This window comes from Callorhinchus milii, unplaced genomic scaffold, assembly GCF_018977255.1.
Source record: "Callorhinchus milii isolate IMCB2004 unplaced genomic scaffold, IMCB_Cmil_1.0 Scaffold5, whole genome shotgun sequence".
In the NCBI taxonomy this organism is placed as follows: Eukaryota; Metazoa; Chordata; class Chondrichthyes; order Chimaeriformes; family Callorhinchidae; genus Callorhinchus; species Callorhinchus milii.
In genome coordinates this window covers 54356350-54373114 of record NW_024704746.1, presented here as the reverse complement: position 1 = coordinate 54373114, position 16765 = coordinate 54356350, and the positions used below count along the sequence as shown (strand labels likewise).

Below are 16765 nucleotides of genomic sequence, written 5' to 3'. Positions count from 1 at the left end.
CCTGCTATTATGAATCATCTATAACACTGTATGTAAATTATTATGTAAAACACAATCAAATTAGATAACCCACCATTTTCAAATTGTAATGATAACACTTACATTGGTACAGCACCTTTCACGACAGGAGGACATCCCAAAGCACTTCACAAGACAGAGGTCAGGACCTCAGCATGGGGGAGGGGTGGGGTAGGAGTGAGGGAAGGCAAAGAGCTGAGAGTGCGACTCAAGGCGCGATCGAAGAAGAGGGTCTTGAGACCAGCCTTGAAGGAGGCAAGGGAGGAAGCAAGGTGAAGGGACTGTGCAGTGGAGTTCCAGAGTGTGGGGGCCGGGAGGCTGAAAGCCCGGCTACCGACGGCAGGTCAGGCGGGAGACATGAAGCATGCCAGAGTCCGCTGAACGGAAGGAGCGGGCAGGTTGGTAGGGAGTCAACAGGTCAGAGAGGTAGGAGGGGGCAAGGCCATGGATGGCCTTGAAAGTGAGGACAAGCACCTTGAATTCGAACCTCTGAGGGATGGGGAGCCAGTGGAGTCGGCCGAAGGTGGGAGTGATGGGGTCACGGAGCCTGGTAGGTGAGAGTGCATGAGCTGCAGAGTTTTGGATGATCTACAGCTTGTGAAGGGAAGAGTTGGGAAAGATGATGAGGAGGGAGTTTCCATAATCGAGCCTTGATTTAACGAATGCGTGGGTGAGGGTTTCAGCAGCCTGAGGGGTCCAAACAGGTCCATCCTTGACTGTAAGATCACTAGCAATAAAATATGAGTGACTCTGGTAACGATCATATCCTGAACCACGTTCTGTACTTACAGCACCACAATAAAATCATGTATGCACCATCGCTGGGTTCAGAGATCATCTGTGAGCCGTGATTTTCATATCAATCAGCATGACTGAGATGTGCATTTATCCCAGTAGGCAGAAATAATTGGAGAATTCAAGCTTTTTTTGTAAAAAAAACCTTTTTGTTTCCCCCTTAATTGATTTTCCTCAAAAATGGCATTTATAGTGAAAATCAATTAACTGATTTAAAATAAATCCCTATCTATTTACAATACAAGTCATGTCTTTTTGCAGAAAGATTTTTGCTCCTTTTTCAGTTTCCACTGAGCCGCACCCACTATATGGCTGAGCTTTGCCGACGTTGTTCTGTTATCAGCCATTAGGTGTACAATAGTAGTCTTGTGATACTCAATGCCCTTTTTCATTTTGTCACTGTGAGGAAAGTATCTGACTTTTGATAAGCTGAAGATAAGCACACAGCTGCAATCAAAACACACAAGGATTTGTGTGCAATCCTGCACCCTATTGTGCATCAAAGCACAGTCTGAAAATCTTTGGGAATGAAATAAATGCTGTAAAACATATTATATAAAATGTACAAAGGAAACCCAAATAGCAGACACTGAAATTCCAAATCCAACAAATCTGATGCAGCTGTTCATACAGTAAAGTAGATGAAATGCATAGTGCCACATAAAACAGCTAATAATCCCACCCAACCATATTTCCTCAGAATCACATTATTGCCCATTTTATTCAGTCAGCTGAAGATGACAGTTTGCAGCTGATTAAACAGTCTGCAGTTAGCACTGTGAGGCAACATTTGCTTGCTTTCCCTTTTTAATTCCACAAAATGACAAATATATATTTCAAAAAGTATATCTGAAAAGCAAAAATCAAAATATTGTTCATCCACAAAACAGTATGGATCCACTCCAACTCAAAAAGATAAGTTTTCTAGTTGAGCAAAATCATCTATTTCCTTCAACGCATTATTTTTCACTAGATTTCTTTTAGAGGTCTTTTTTAAGGTGTCAGCTTGTGAGTCAGAAGGTTCCAGGTTCAAATCCCAAATTGAGATTTGAACTCACATAGTCCACGTCAGGGTGGTCCAACCTTTTGGCTTCTGAGGGCCAGATTCCCTATTTGAGAAACGTCTGTGGGCCGCACAAGTGGTGGCACATTAAACCGAGGTCCCGTCCAGCTGTTCTGATGGACATTCGAAAAGTGAAGTTTCTCACGGTGTGCTGGCCGACAATCCCCCAAATAAAGTTGGTCATTCATTTCATGGCTGTTTGTGGGGTATTGCTGTGTGCAATTGTTCTGCTGAGTTTTTCTACAAACACACAGTCACTACATTTCACAATAATTCCTGTGAAGAGCTTTGAGGTGTCCTTCCGATGTGATAAGGATTATTATTATTGTTATTGATTTTAACAGTCTCCAATAAAATATTCATTCATAGGTGTTTAGCATACAACCTCAAAACTACTATAATATATTCCGGTCACGCATTCAGCATCTCTGCCCCCACACTCTGGAACTTTATCCCGCAATCCCTCCACCTCACCCCTCTCTTGCCTCTTTCAAACCCCATCTGAAGACCTTCCTCTTCGACCATGCCTTCAGCCACTCTCACACCTCTAACCCCCGCCATGGTGACCCCAACTCCCAACTCCAGTGCCCTGGAACGTCTTTCCGCTGTGAAGACCGCTATACAGGTGTAATTTGTTGTGGTTGTTGTGGTTGAGAGATTTCAAATAATTGGCAAAAGAACCAGAGGGGAGAAGAGGAGACATTTTTTTACCCAGAGAGTTGTTATGGTCTGGAATGCACTGCCTGAAAGGGTGATGGAAGCAGATTCGATAATAGCTTTCAAAAGGAATTTGGATAGGTACTTAAAAAGGAAAACTTTGCAAGGCCATGGAGTTAGAGCGGGGGAGTGGGTAGCTCTTTCAAAGGCTCGATGGGCCAAATGACCACCTGCTGTAAGATTCTATGCTTCTAATAGCCTGAGCTGCCTGCACGATGGTACGGCACGGAGGGCAAGGGACGTGAGGCAGCCCAGTGCCTGCCAAACAGAGGCGCATCGGGGATTAGTGCAATCAATCAAGTGGTTGTCACAATCACACACATGCTGTTTACAAAACTAAAAGATGTAAACCTTTTTAACAGATCTAGGGATCTTAGCTACCCTTAATTTTGATACCCTTAAATTTTGACAAACTAACAGACGAATATGTCGCAATAATAATAATACAACAAAATTACATTTGTAAAGCGCCTTTCACGTCGGGAGGACATCCCAAGGCGCTGAACAGTCAGGGATCAGGACCCAAGCGTGGGGGCAGGGTTGGGATGAGGGAGGGCAGAGGGGGTGGGAGGGCAGCTGAAGGCACAGTCGAAAAGGAGGGTCCTTACACTCCTTGCATTTGATATCGTGCTTTTCACGTCTTCTAGACATCTCAAAGCGCTTCACAAAATATACTGTAAAGTGAATTGACTATATTTGTGAGCAAAATGCGACAGCCAATTGCGCACAATAGTGTCTCATAAACAGTCATGGATTTAGTCATCAAATTATTACTTTTTTTAAGGATTATTATCCCCAGAAAAGCGATCCTCCATTAGACTATCAACCAGGTTCCTACTTACTGCTAGGTAAACAGAGACTTGTGGAGTAAGGAAACTTGCCCAACATTTCACCCTGCCGGAAATATAACCCAGGTGTCTCGCTTGTGAGTCCTGTAACCATTGAGCTACAGGACTCCGTGCAATAAATATTACATATAAATATATAGAAATCATAGACGTTTACCTCACAAAAGGTCATTCATTCTTCACAGCGGAAAGACGTTCCATCATGACTTGATACATCATATTTATAATGTATCTATCAATGCATATGATTAAATTAATAATGTAAGAGGGCAGTAAAGGTGCATCTTGCCTGTAGTAGGGTAACTTTGTACTTACTCTTTTTAAAAATTATGAAGTCCCTTTGCTGCTGGCTTTTTTACTTTTACGTGCAGGGAACAATGCAGTAGAAACTACCCTTCTCCCGTGTAAAGTAAATATTGCGTATGTACAGCAAATATGTAGTGAAGCTATTGTTGCACTGTCAAATATTTGAAACCTCAGGCTGATCACACCTGATTGCACTTGGCCTTAAATCATTGTTGTGACGGGGAATTAAACCCTGTCACTGCCTTTTATGGTTATTGGCAATCAACCTATGCATAATGGGAGGCTCCAATCAGTTTTGAGGTAGAGCTTTGCGAATTGTGACTGTCACATAGAAAGAAAAACAAAACCAATAAAAATGGAGCAATTGTTGACCCAGTTTGTGGCATCACAGCAAACCAAAGCAACACATTCCAACAACAAATCTTACAAATCCTTGCTCAGTGTCCAGGAGCAGCTACTGAGCTGGTTTGTCTTAATTCAGGTGCACAGCTAACGAAAATGGGAGCAAATGATGATCCCAAAGCCTTCCTCACAAACTTTGAAACTGGTCTGAAGACCATGGGCCACCTGCGTTGAGCCATTCTTGACGGGAGAGGTACAAGCAGTATATAGCGCTCTCACTCTCCAGTACTGGTACAGAAAGCCCGCAATATTAGACCTCCTGAGGCGTACGATGGAGACCTAGAGACAGAGGTTCCACACAGAAAAGTTTGAGCTTGATGTCCGATCCTGAGTCCTCGCCCAGCGCCTCATGGACCACTGCACCCACTGGTTAAAGCCAGACCACGGTTCCAAAAAGGACATTATAGACCAAACTGTGCGCAAACAATTCATTGCGGAGCAGCCCCCAAAGGCCAAATAATGGATATACAGACTGCAGTTTGGATAAAGCAGTCCGACTACTGGAGAACTTTCGTGAGGCAAAGATGGTGTGTCTACCCTGGGAGATGATAGTAACACTGAAGCCCAGATGTTGGTCTGGGCTGAAGAACGTTCAAATGAGGCCGTGAAGGGACATTGGGAGGAACAAATTCTCAGACCCTCCCCGAGACTCGTTAGCCAACAACACCCCCCAGCCCCGGAGGGGGAAATATCTCGGAAGCGAAACAGCCGTATAAACCGCACAACAACCAGCCACCCCATAATGAGCCATGGGGAACTGAGAGATTGTCCCAAATGTTGGACCTGTGGTTGGCAGGGCCATTGGCATGTGGAGTGCCTTTTTATGGACGGTTCATATGTCCAGTTATGTGCTGCGGCTACTGCACAGCAGGAATTAGATAAAGTTAAGGTGATGGTGGGTATTAACAGAAAAATGGTTCAGGGGTTGGTGGATTCAGGGTGTGGCCACACCCTGGTAATTACAGAACTTGTTGATGCCTCTAAATTAACCAATTAGCAGAGCAACTAGTTCACATTAGGTGCATACATGGGACCATACCCAACAGCCAGAGTAACCTTAGAAATTGGGGAATGTACAGATCAGATAACTGTGAGAGAGGCCCGGTGGATGCTATTCCCTGTCATCCTGGGAAGGGACTGGCCACGCTTCTCCGCCCTACGTGTCCCAAACCCCGCCGTTAGGGACCGTTTTTCCTTAGAGTTGTTCACATCCCAATTCCATCCCCGAAATACAAAAAGAGAAAAACGGTTAGATAAACAATGTGGCTCACTAGGGAAATCCCCCAAGAAATGTAAATAATAATCCTTATATTTGATGTAGCACTTTATCACATCTTCACGACATCTCAAAGCACTTCACAAGAATATAGTGTAAAGTGAATTCACTGTATATTTTGTGGGCGAAACGTGGCGCCCAATTGGGCACATCAGAGCCCCACAAACAGTCGTGGATTGAAATATTATTCCTGGAAAAGCGATCCGCCAATCCACTAACAACTGGGTTCCTACTTACTGCTACGTAAACAGATGCATGTGGAGTAAGGAAAGTTGCTCAACAAAGGGAGGACTCATCGGAAACAGACAAGGCACCCCCTGAGATAGATATAATCCTCGAGACAGTTTTTCTTATTCTATTAACAATAACTTGCATTTATATAGTGCTCTTCACGTGGGGTAGCGTCCGGAGCACTTGACAGTGGCGGAATCTAACCCCAAGCCAGGGGTAGAGGGAGGTGGAGGTGACTGTAAGCACAATCAAAAACAAAGATCTTTAGATGGGGTTTGAAAGTGAGGAGGGAGGGGGCAAGGTGGAAGGATTGAGGGAGAGAGTTCCAGAGCTTCAGGGCATAGTGGCTGAAAGCACGGCCACCAATGGTGGAGCGGAGGGGAAGAGGGGCAAACAGGTGGCTGGATCTGGCTGAGCAGAGGCAGCGGGTTGTGGAGTGGGGGAATAAGCAGATTGGATAGGTATAGGGGTGCGAGGCCATGAAGGGATTTGAAAACGAGTGAGATGATCTTTGTTGATCCGTTCGGTAATTAGGAGCCAGTGGAGCCTGGCAAAGACTGGTGTGATGGGTGTACAGAGCTTTATGCATGTTAGTATCCGGGTGGCGGAGTTCTGAATTAATTACATTTTGTGTATGGTGGAGCTGGGAGAACAACGAGGAGAGCATTTGAATAGTCCAGGCGGGAAGTGCCAAAGGCATGGACAAGGGTTTTGGCTGCTGTGGGTGTGAGGTATGGAAGGATGCGGGCAATATGGTGGAAGTGGAAAAAAGCTTTCCGTGTCAGGAAACAGATGTGGGGTAGAAAGAAAAGCTGGGATCAAACATAACGCCTAAGTTGCGCATGGTTTCGGTGAGTCTCAGGGAGAGCCTGGGGAAGTTGAGGAATTTGGACCCACAGGAAAGAAGACGTTGATGTAAGCCAAAGAGATGGCTTTCATCTTACCAACGTTCAGCTACAGGAAACCGGGCGGGGGTGGGAGGCGACCGGGCGGTGACGGGAGGAGAAACAGTTTGCCAAGATGTATTATCGGCGGTTTGTCAAGTAGGACTCGAACAAAGCGAGTGCGACCCCTAAGGTGGATGAGGGAGGAAAGGCGGTGGAGGAGGATGGCGTGATCGACTGTGTTGAATGCGGTGGAGAGGTCGAAGAGAATAAGGAGGCAGAGGGAGTCCTGGTCACATAGAGAGAGGACGTCATTTGTTACTTTGACAAGCTCTGTCTCTGTAGTGGGCAGGGTGGAAACCAGACTGGAAGGGTTAGAGCATGGAGTGAAGGAGAGTTGTGAGCAAAGTTGATTGGCAACCACGCATTCCAAAATTGTGGCCAGCAGGGGCAGGTTTGAAATGGGTCTGGAATTTGTCAAATTGGACGGATTGAGGGTAGTTTTTTTGAGAGAAGTGATGACAACGGTTTTGAGGAGGAGTGGGACAGAGCCAATGGAGAGAGACTGGTTGATTGTGTCAGCCAGAAGTGGGCAGAGGAGTGGGGTTGAGTGATCAGAAGCTGGGTGGGTAGGGTGTCGGCAGCAGGCTTCATCTTGGTGATGGTGGGGGAAAGGGAAATGGGAGAGATGGGGGTAAATGAGTGTAGGGTGTGTGCCATGGTAGGAGGAGAGGGTGATGAAGGAGGCTTGTGGGGGTGGTAGGCGACATGGGGGAAGGTGGCGAGGAGGAGGAGGCAGCCAGATGAATGTTGTTGATCATGGCGATAAAGAAGTCCAGGACCTCTTCGCACTTAGTATTTGAGGTGAGGATCAAGGGGGCTTGAGAGAGGCCATGGAGGAGGTGGTGGGTTGTGGAGAATATTATCTTTTGGTTATTTTTGGCCACAAGAATGGCCTGTGAATAGAAGGCAGTTTGGGCTTGAGAGAGGGAGCGGAGGTAGGTATGAAGATATTCGAGCCACAGTTGGCGGTGAATCGTGAGGCCAGTTTTGTGCCATCTGCGCTCAAGCAACTGGGTTTGGGATATGAAGGACAGAGGTGACTGTTGTACCAGGGGTGCGGGTAGGCTTGGAAACTAACCTGGTTTTCTGGGGAACGAGGGAATTGAAAGTTGAGGAGAGGTGATCATTTAGCAGCTTGACAGTTGTGTCTAGATAACTGCAGGTGGAAGGCCAGAGGGGGAGAAGCTTAAACTTGTGTCTTATCACAACCTGCATATCCAATGGGAAAGTCATCAATCAGGAAAAAGCGACCATATTTCCACACTTTGAAATGATTAATGATTTGCTATATCAGGTGGATAAGCACCAACGGTCCAGCGAAATAACGTTACAAATCCTAGTGCCCCAGGTTTTCAAAGGTAAAGTAATTCAGCTGGCACACTCCATTCCCTGGGCTGCCCTTGGGTCAAATTTATTTGGAAAGAAAAGACTGCGTTTGCCACCCCGTTTGGGCCATCCCACATCACTACAATGCCCTCTGGACTCCATGGATCTCCGGCCACCTTCCAACACTTTATAGACCAGGTGTTGCCCCACCCCCTCCCCCAGGGGTATGCTGCAGCCTATTTAGATGACATTGTGATCTAAAGCTCAACTTGGGATCCCCATCTGCGCCAGGTGGCTGTGGTTCTGGATTCCTTAAGGGCGGATCGTCTAACAGCGATCCTCAGCAAGTGCACCCTTGGGAAATCCAAAACCAAGTACAGTAGAACCTCACCTAAGATAAGGTTGTGCAGTAATCCGTTATTACATAGCCCTGACTTCAAAGCTGCATTTATTGTGTAAACGGATGCATCTGAGGTTCTGGGTGCCGTGCTCTCCCAAATATTTGATGACGTGGAGCAGGGGAAGCCCGCTGAGCAGAGGAAGCGAACAGGTCTATATGGAGTTAGCATGTCATAGAGATAGGGAGCAGCAAGTCTGTGGAGGGCTTTCAAACCGAGGATGAGGATTTTGAACTCTATCTTCTTGGGGATGGGAACCAGTGGAGCCGGTCAAGAGTGGGGGTGTTAGGGTCAAGGAGCCTGTTGTGGGAGAGGACACAAGCTCCACAGAATCTTTTACACTATTTCTGATGGACCAAACATTAACCAAGAGTGACAAAAAACTGTGTCAGAATATCAAGCAACTTTGTTTCCAACCTTGCTCTCTCTCCACAACACCACCCCCTCCGCCCTACTAACCACTATCTCCAAACGACCACCACCCCCTCCCCCTCACTCCATTCCACTACAATTATTAGGTACACGATTGTATACAATACAATGACATCAAACATTCCACAAATGTACTGATTTAAAATCACAGCCACTTGGTGTTTTAGCTGCTGAGAACAGTGGTGAAAGAGGCCTCCAGTGAGAACTCGCTTTTAATACTTGTCAGCCAATTGGTGCAACTGCAGCATGAACCCAGAATTTTAAGCCCCCAAAATGGAGCTTCACCTTTTCTGTGATATCAAAAAGGCACTTTTACAGTTTACTTGGCATATTTATTTGGTTTGGACTAACAGCAATTAGAATTTTAATCTTTAAATAACATGCACACAATAACCAAGACACGCAACTGAAACTTGTAAATGCCATCTCAAGTGACCCTATTTCCGAAATTCCTGACATAAAAGGTAATTTCCTTAACAAAATGTCTAAAGCATCTTTTGATAGAATTCTAATGTTAAAGGAAGTTCTGAAACTGGAACTGTGTTGACTGCCTTTTGTTTTACCCCCTTGAAAACCTCACAAAAAATGTATATATTTACAAAACCATTACAGCACTAAATATAAATGAGAATTTGTAATACTTACATTTGATATAGCACTTGTCATATCAGGAGGATGACTCAAAGCGCTTCATAGGATACATTGTAAAATTGTAAAAAGTTACTGCATTTTATGGACAAAACTTTATTTATATTTTCATGGGGAAGGGTGCAGACAGGGAAATTTAGTTGGTAATTAAGCAGAATACCTTCTCTAATGGGAGTTATAATGTATTGTTCCACATAATTAACTCAACAAACTTTGAGTGATTACATCAAAAACAATTCTTCAGTTTGACCATCACCATAGATCAATTGCACAAATGCATTCTAGATGTTTATATCCATAATGAGACATACAGTGCACCCAAAAATCTATAAGTGAAACTAAACTGCCACACAAAATCTATAGAATACATTCTAAAAAATAATTAATAATTAGGAGTAACTTCAAGACAATAATGTCATCCAAAATAACACAAACTCCTTGAACAATAACATGCTTGGAGATGTAATTTCAATCTCTGAATAAGATGACTCTCTCTAACCCATTACTGGACAGACATGATTGATTCTTCATGTTAACAAAATAACTTATTTCAGTGCCTTACATCAAAATGTCTCAAAACACTTCACGGGACCTATTGCCAAGTGTTTCAGCGCTGTGGGGCGCTGTCCTGCGTGACGGGCGCTATATATGAATTCAAGTTGTCGTTTCGAAGTGACTGTTTGTGTAAGCACAATGGAACTTACTTTACAAGTGGCAAACAAATTATTTCACTTGTTATATAAAGTTCATTTATACATTATTTTGATATAGCCTAATGTATCCAATCTAGAAATGCTGAATACAACAGTAATGTTACCGTTTCTTATTTTTGAAGCACCACATTTTTTTTGCTAAGATGTTTTTTCTTTACAGCTAAATTTAAGAAACACTTAACTGAATTAAATTATGCTCAGTCTGTTTACATTCATGAACATAAAGAGATTGAAGAACCTCTCAATTCGCAACACAGCTTTTTGATAACATTAGCTTCTTCTGATTGATGCATAACAACTATCCATCAGTTAGAGATAAACGAACTGCTGAAGGAAATAACTGTCACTATACTGCGGTGATATGGGTTATATGTTATGTCTCTGTCTGTGTTCATCCATAAACTATTGCCCCGATTGAACTATCCCAGCTATTCCAAACATCCAGCCGTCATGTTGCTGAAGCAACGCCATGTTATGCAAATAATTCGAAGAGGACTTTCTCCTGCAAAGTGAGGCTGATCTTTTCAAATCAAGGAGCGTGAATTTGGATTTTAAAACAAGTTCTTGAAATAAAACCACCGACGCCCAAATAACCTATCAGATTGAAATTTAACGTGACACATAATCCGCTGTCAATTAATCCGTCCTTTCTTTTATCCAGAAACGCTGTTTACAAAATAATGTTGTTCCCAAACATATATCAAATAAACAAAAAAAACTACCTCTGTGAAGCTGGACGAACGTAGACAGAGGTTAAAATAACACACGTTTACAATGTGCCATTAGGTAATGTACCATTACCATTTAATCAAATGTAACAAATGAAATGCAAAACACCGCCGCCGGGAGGAATCGCCTCTTTTGTGCCGCTTTGTCCTGTTCTCTCCCATCCCAAACAGTCATCTTTAAACCCCAAAATCGAAGCTGCTTGTTCATTGCGATACCAGAAGTTAATGTGTACTATCTTTAACAACATGGCCTTTCGCCTCGCTATTTAAACATCATTATTATTATTTCTGCGATTATTCATTCTTTAACCGCCATCCTCTATCTTGTTTACCTTACATTTTCTCTGCGATGCTTTTAGTCCATATTTAAGTGCTAGTGCCCCTCCCCCAACCAAGTGTTTCCACCCCTTCCCCTTGCATTTAAGATGTTCTCTTAAGCATCCAGATATCCTTTGGTATTTTCGTTTAACCCCATGCTAGTCTGCAAGAGGCTGTTAAATGTGTGCACTGCTCATGCTTAGATCACCCACAGTTGCATATTCCCAACTTTTCCTTATCATAAATATATAAAGGTGGCCATCGTTTCAACAACAACATTTGATTACTTTCTGCACCTGTACAACATTCTAACCGGATGCATTATCTTGTCCAACATTCACGTTAATTTGTAAAACTTGCTGTTGAAATTCTCTTTGGGTTAGAAAAAAGGGACGATTTGTCCTTAAAATGAAAAGGCATACGAGTTTTATTATGCATATTTGCTGTTTAAATCAATCCAAATCTGAAGGGCCAATAATACCTCTCGTTTCAATCGTCTTTTTAATTTCTTAAGTGCTGGATGGAGCTGTGTCTGTGCTAATTATCTGACTGGACTGTAACAGGATGTGCAGCGTGTACACAAGTCACTACAGTGCTGAAGCCTCTCCGGCTCTTACCTCAGGAGACTGGAGAGTGGGATGGAGCTCGATCCACTGCCCAATAATCCCCTTTTGCCACTGAGCAATTTTTCCACCACCGCTACATTCCCAGTCCGAGCGGCGTCCAGAAGTTCCTGTTCTTTACCCATAATACAAAAAGCGGAAGAAAGAGAAATAGTGCAGATTCCCGTCCACAACGTTTTTCTCAGCGACGAAGGGAGACGGACACCATGTCCGCCGTGTGGGAGTGTGACGCCACCTAATGAAAGGGCAGATTTCCGGGAGTGTGTCGCCTGTATGTGGAGAGGAGAGTCTCACTATCCGCACAACACACAAAACCTTTGCCTTTCGCCTCCTCTGTCACACATCGGGGCAGCGCGAGCATGCGCAGAACCCCCGCCACAGCGCGCGCCGCCGGGGCTCCGCGCCCGCGCCCGCGCTCCTCCCGCCTCCCTCTCGTCAGGACGGCAGCGGGGATTTTGCTGGCGCTGTGCGGATAATGTGCATCATCTGCATTCGGGGTTACACACCCACAGAGCGGCCCCCGGGGGGAATGCACGGACAGGAAATTATTAAACACAGTTTTTAGTAAAACAATCATCTTTTTGTGTAATTTACCCTGACTGTAAATAACTGAATTACCAATTAACCCAGAATGTAAATATTTTGTTTTATGTAAACAATTTAAGAGCAACGGATTAGACGGATGGGAATACAGTAATATAGTGAATCCCTTGTGAGGAATAGGGGGGGACAGCGAGCTGATCACACAGAGATGTCCACAATGGGACCAGACTGGGCGATATATCAGAAAAATAAGCCATTGGTTGACATCTGACTCATGAATTATACCACAAGTGGTTTATTTGTTTGCATAAACCAGCAAGTTGCATCGTATTTTGTTTACATGATATTGTAGCCAGTGTTGGGGGTAGTAATTAAACTCAGATATTGTTTAAAACCAAACCCCAACTAACAAGCAAGCACATGAGAGAAGCACTATTGGTAGAACATAAGAACATAAGAATTAGGAGCAGGAGTAGGCCATTCGGCCCCTCGAGCTGCCCCGCCATTCGATAAGATTATGGCTGATCTTCAGACCTAACTCTAATTACCTGCCCTGTCCCCATATCCCCTAATCCCTCTATTTTTAAAAAATATAAGAACATAAGAATGCATATCACCTTTGGTCTGTTGGCCAGGACACTGGGAGAAACTCTTCTCTTTTCAAATCATGCCATTGGTTCTTTACTGTCCAACTGAACAGCCAGATGGGATTTCGATTTAATGTCTTAACCCGAGGACAGCACAACAACACAGCAAACCCCATCGGAGTGTCAGCCTCAACTCTGCATTCCAAGTCCCAACATGTGACTTGAACCCACAACCATCTGAATCAGAAGTGAGAGTGCTACCAACTGAGTTAGGGTGACATACCTGTTGAATGCAAGTGGGTGAGGCAAGTCAAGTTTCATAAAAGTCAAAGCAAAAAATACGAGTGAAATGATTCAGAAGATGAAGATAATAGTTAGAGAACCCATTGCAATAGTGGTTTAAATAGTAAGAGGATAGTAATTATTTCAGAGAAAATGTTAAACAGGTGGCATACTGTTTACCCAGAGCAAGAATAAGGGACGGGGAGGGGAAATGAGAGTTCAGGTTAAACCACCTATGGAGATAAACAACAACAACAACAAGATTCCATTTATTGAGCGCCTTTCACGTCGGGAGGACGTCCCAAGGCGTTGCACAGTTGGGTCAGGACCCGAGCAGGGGGGAAATGGTGAGGGGAGGGAAGGGAGGGAGCGAGGAGGGGGTAGAGAGTCGAGAGGGGAGCTGAAGGCACCGTCAAAGAGAAAGGTCTTGAGACCGGCCTTGAAGGAGGAAAGGGAGGAGGCGGCGAAGGCACTGGGGGATGGAGTTCCAGAGCCTAGGGGCTGAGAGGCTGAAGGCCCGGCCACCGATGGTAGGGCGATTGGGCCGGGGGATGTGGAGCAGACCGGAGCCAGAGGAACGGAGGGTACAGGCAGGTAAGTAGGGGGATAGTAGGTCGGAGAGAGCAAGGCCGTGAATGGCCTTGTAGGTGAGGGTGAGGATCTTGAATTCGATCCTCTGGGGGATGGGGAGCCAGTGGAGGCGAGCGAGGGTGGGAGTGATGTGTTCCCGAAGCCTGGTGCGGGACAGTACACGAGCTGCAGAGTTCTGAATGACCTGCAGCTTGTGGAGGGAGGTGCTGGGAAGGCCGGCAAGGAGAGAGTTCCCATAGTCCAGCCTTGAGGTGATAAAGACGTGGACTAGAGTTTCAGCCGCGTGAGGGGTGAGGTAGTGCCGTAGTCTGGCGACATTCCGGAGGTGATGGAAGGCGGTGCCAGTTGTGGCGCGGATATGGGGGAGAAAGTACAGCTCAGGGTCGAACAGAACGCCGAGGTTCCTGACTGGCTTTGAGAGGTGGAGAGGGCAGCCTTGGATGCTGATGCTGTCAGCGCCTGAGGTGCGGAGGCGCTGACGCGAGTCAATCAGGAGGGCCTCAGTTTTGCGTACGTTGAGCTGGAGAAAGTTATCTCTCGTCCAGGACTCGATGTCGGACAGGCAGGCTGTCAGGACATCGGTGGTCGTGGAGTTGAGGGTAGAGGAGGAAAGGTAGAGTTGGGTGTCATCCGCATACATGTGGAAGTTAACCCCATGTCTGCGGATGATGTCACCAAGGGGGAGCATATAGAGGGTGAAGAGGAGGGGACCGAGGACAGAGCCTTGAGGGACACCGAACGAGACAGTGCGGGGGCCGGAGGATAAACCATTTGTGGAGACAAAGTGAAGACGGTGGGAGAGGTACGACCTAAACCACTCAAGGACAGGGCCTTGAAGGTTTAGGTGGGAGGACAAGCGGTGGAGGAGGATAGTATGGTCGACCGTATCGAATGCTGCCGATAGGTCGAGGAGGACGAGGAGACAGAGGGAGCCCTGGTCACAGATGGTCAGGATGTCATTGGTGACCTTGACCAGGGCAGTTTCTGTGCTATGGGCAGCACGGAAACCCGATTGAAGGGGTTCGAATAGTGAATGGTTGGAGAGGAAAGAGCGCAGCTGGGAGGCGACAACTCGTTCCAGGACCTTGGACAGGAAGGGGAGGTTGGAGATGGGCCGGTAGCTTGATAGCTGCGACGCATCAAGGGAGGGTTTTTTTAAGGTGGGAGTGATGGTGGCAGTTTTTAAGGGAATGGGAACAGAGCCAGAGGAGAGGGACAGGTTGACGATGTCTGTGATATGTGGGGCAAGGAGGTGGAGCTCGGAGATAAGGAGTGGAGTGGGGATGGGGTCAAGGGAGCAGGTGGTAGGTTTCAGGGAGAGGATGAGTTTGGTGACAGAGGATGGGGAAACGGGTACGAAGGTGTGTAGGGGAGGATGGGTAGGAGTCGGAGTGTGGGAGGGAAGGGGTGGGTGGTGGGTGGATGTTGGAGGGGAAGTGACCGCGGAGCGGATTCCCTTGATCTTGGATTCAAGGAAATCCAGCATCTCCTCGCAGTGAAGGTTGGAGGAGATGACCTGCGCGGGGTGGCTGGGGGGACGGAGGAGTTGGGATGTGGTAGAGAACAGTAGCCTGGGATTGTCCTTCGTCTCCAGGATTATCCTGCAGTAGAAGGACGATTTGGCCGAGGCTAGAATGGAGCGGTAGATTTTGAGGAGGTCCAACCAGATTTGTCGGTGGACCGTTAGGCCAGATTTGACCCAGGTGCGTTCAGCGGCCCGCACCTGGCTCTTCAGTGAGCGGAGGTGGGTGGTGAACCAGGGGGAGGAGCGAGAGTAGGAGACAGTACGGGAGGTGATAGGTGCAAGAGTGTCAAGTGTGGAGGAGAGGGTGTTGTGTAGGAGGGTGAACAAAGGTTTTAAGAAATTTGAAGAAAATTTAGGTTTGGTGCACACATTTACAACAACAACAAGATTTCATTTATAGAGCGGCTTTCATGTTGGGAGGACGTCCCAAGGCGCTGGACAGTTTAAGATGAAATGTGCAAGAATGGTGATATCTGAGTTGCTGCCAGCACTAACTGGGACATATTTCTTCAAATACTATTTTAGTGCATGGTTATAGCTGGACTACCCTGCAGTGTGTACAGAAATGCATTGCCTTTATAGATAAATGGAAAATGTTGCTAAGTAGAAGGAACTTTTGCACAGGGAATGGACCCGAGGAGTGATTGAAAATGTAGGTTTATGGAAAGCAGAAAGGTAGGATGCAAATCAAATGGATTTTAGGAAAGAGTGAAAGAGTTCCAGAGACAAGGGACTTCATATTGGTCATTTATGGGTCATTGCTTTGTGCAAGTCAGATGCCATGTTCCCCCACAAAAATGTACAGTCAATAAACATTGCTGTGAAATGTTTTGAGATGTCCTACAGATATCAAGTGCAATCATTTGTATCAGTGTATGTGACTGAAGGTGGGCATTCTAGAGGCCCACGTTTCCAGAGTGGAGGGTGTAAAAATGGGGCTGAACAAGATACTCTGGGGAAAGGTATGAAGGAATTTGAAAGTCAGAAAGATCATAAATGTATTTGCTGGAGTACAGGGGGTCAGTAGACTTGGACTCAGACTCTTTTACTGACAGGAGAGCTGTCAACAAAGGAAATGACAGCAGCAGCAAAAATAGGACCGATGAGGGAAGCAATATAATAATCAGCAACTACTATTAGCACCCAACTCAAGATCAATAGATAGAAAGAGAACTGGAGAAGAAAGAGAAAATCTTGAGAGAAATGGTTCAGAAGATGAAAACAAAAGATAATAGTTACAAGTAAGAGTGATAAGTAAGGGAGCCTGAAAACATCTATGTTGGAGGTATGGTAATATTGGAGATTCAATATCCCATAGATAAAGAGTGACAAATAATAACAGTAATTCTTGAATTTAGTATAGTTGAATTTAGTTTCAGGTCAAATTGGGGATATTTCTCAAAGTGCTTCACAGGATATACTGCTAATTGTAGTTGCTGTGCTTTTGT

The 16765-nt window shown here is 45.4% G+C and overlaps 1 protein-coding gene across 7 annotated transcripts in view; it reads right to left on the bottom strand.

Moving 5' to 3' along the window:
• The window catches only part of anks1b (ankyrin repeat and sterile alpha motif domain containing 1B), a 455240-nt gene extending 443095 nt beyond the window's left edge, over positions 1-12145 (bottom strand). For all 7 annotated transcript variants that reach the window (XM_007907724.2, XM_007907725.2, XM_007907728.2 and 4 more), the window contains exon 1: positions 11784-12145. In XM_007907724.2, coding sequence (XP_007905915.1) covers positions 11784-11914 — 131 coding nt within the window. In that variant the 5' untranslated portion in view covers positions 11915-12145. The remainder of the gene's footprint in view (positions 1-11783) is intronic.
• Positions 12146-16765: the final 4620 nt, after the last annotated feature.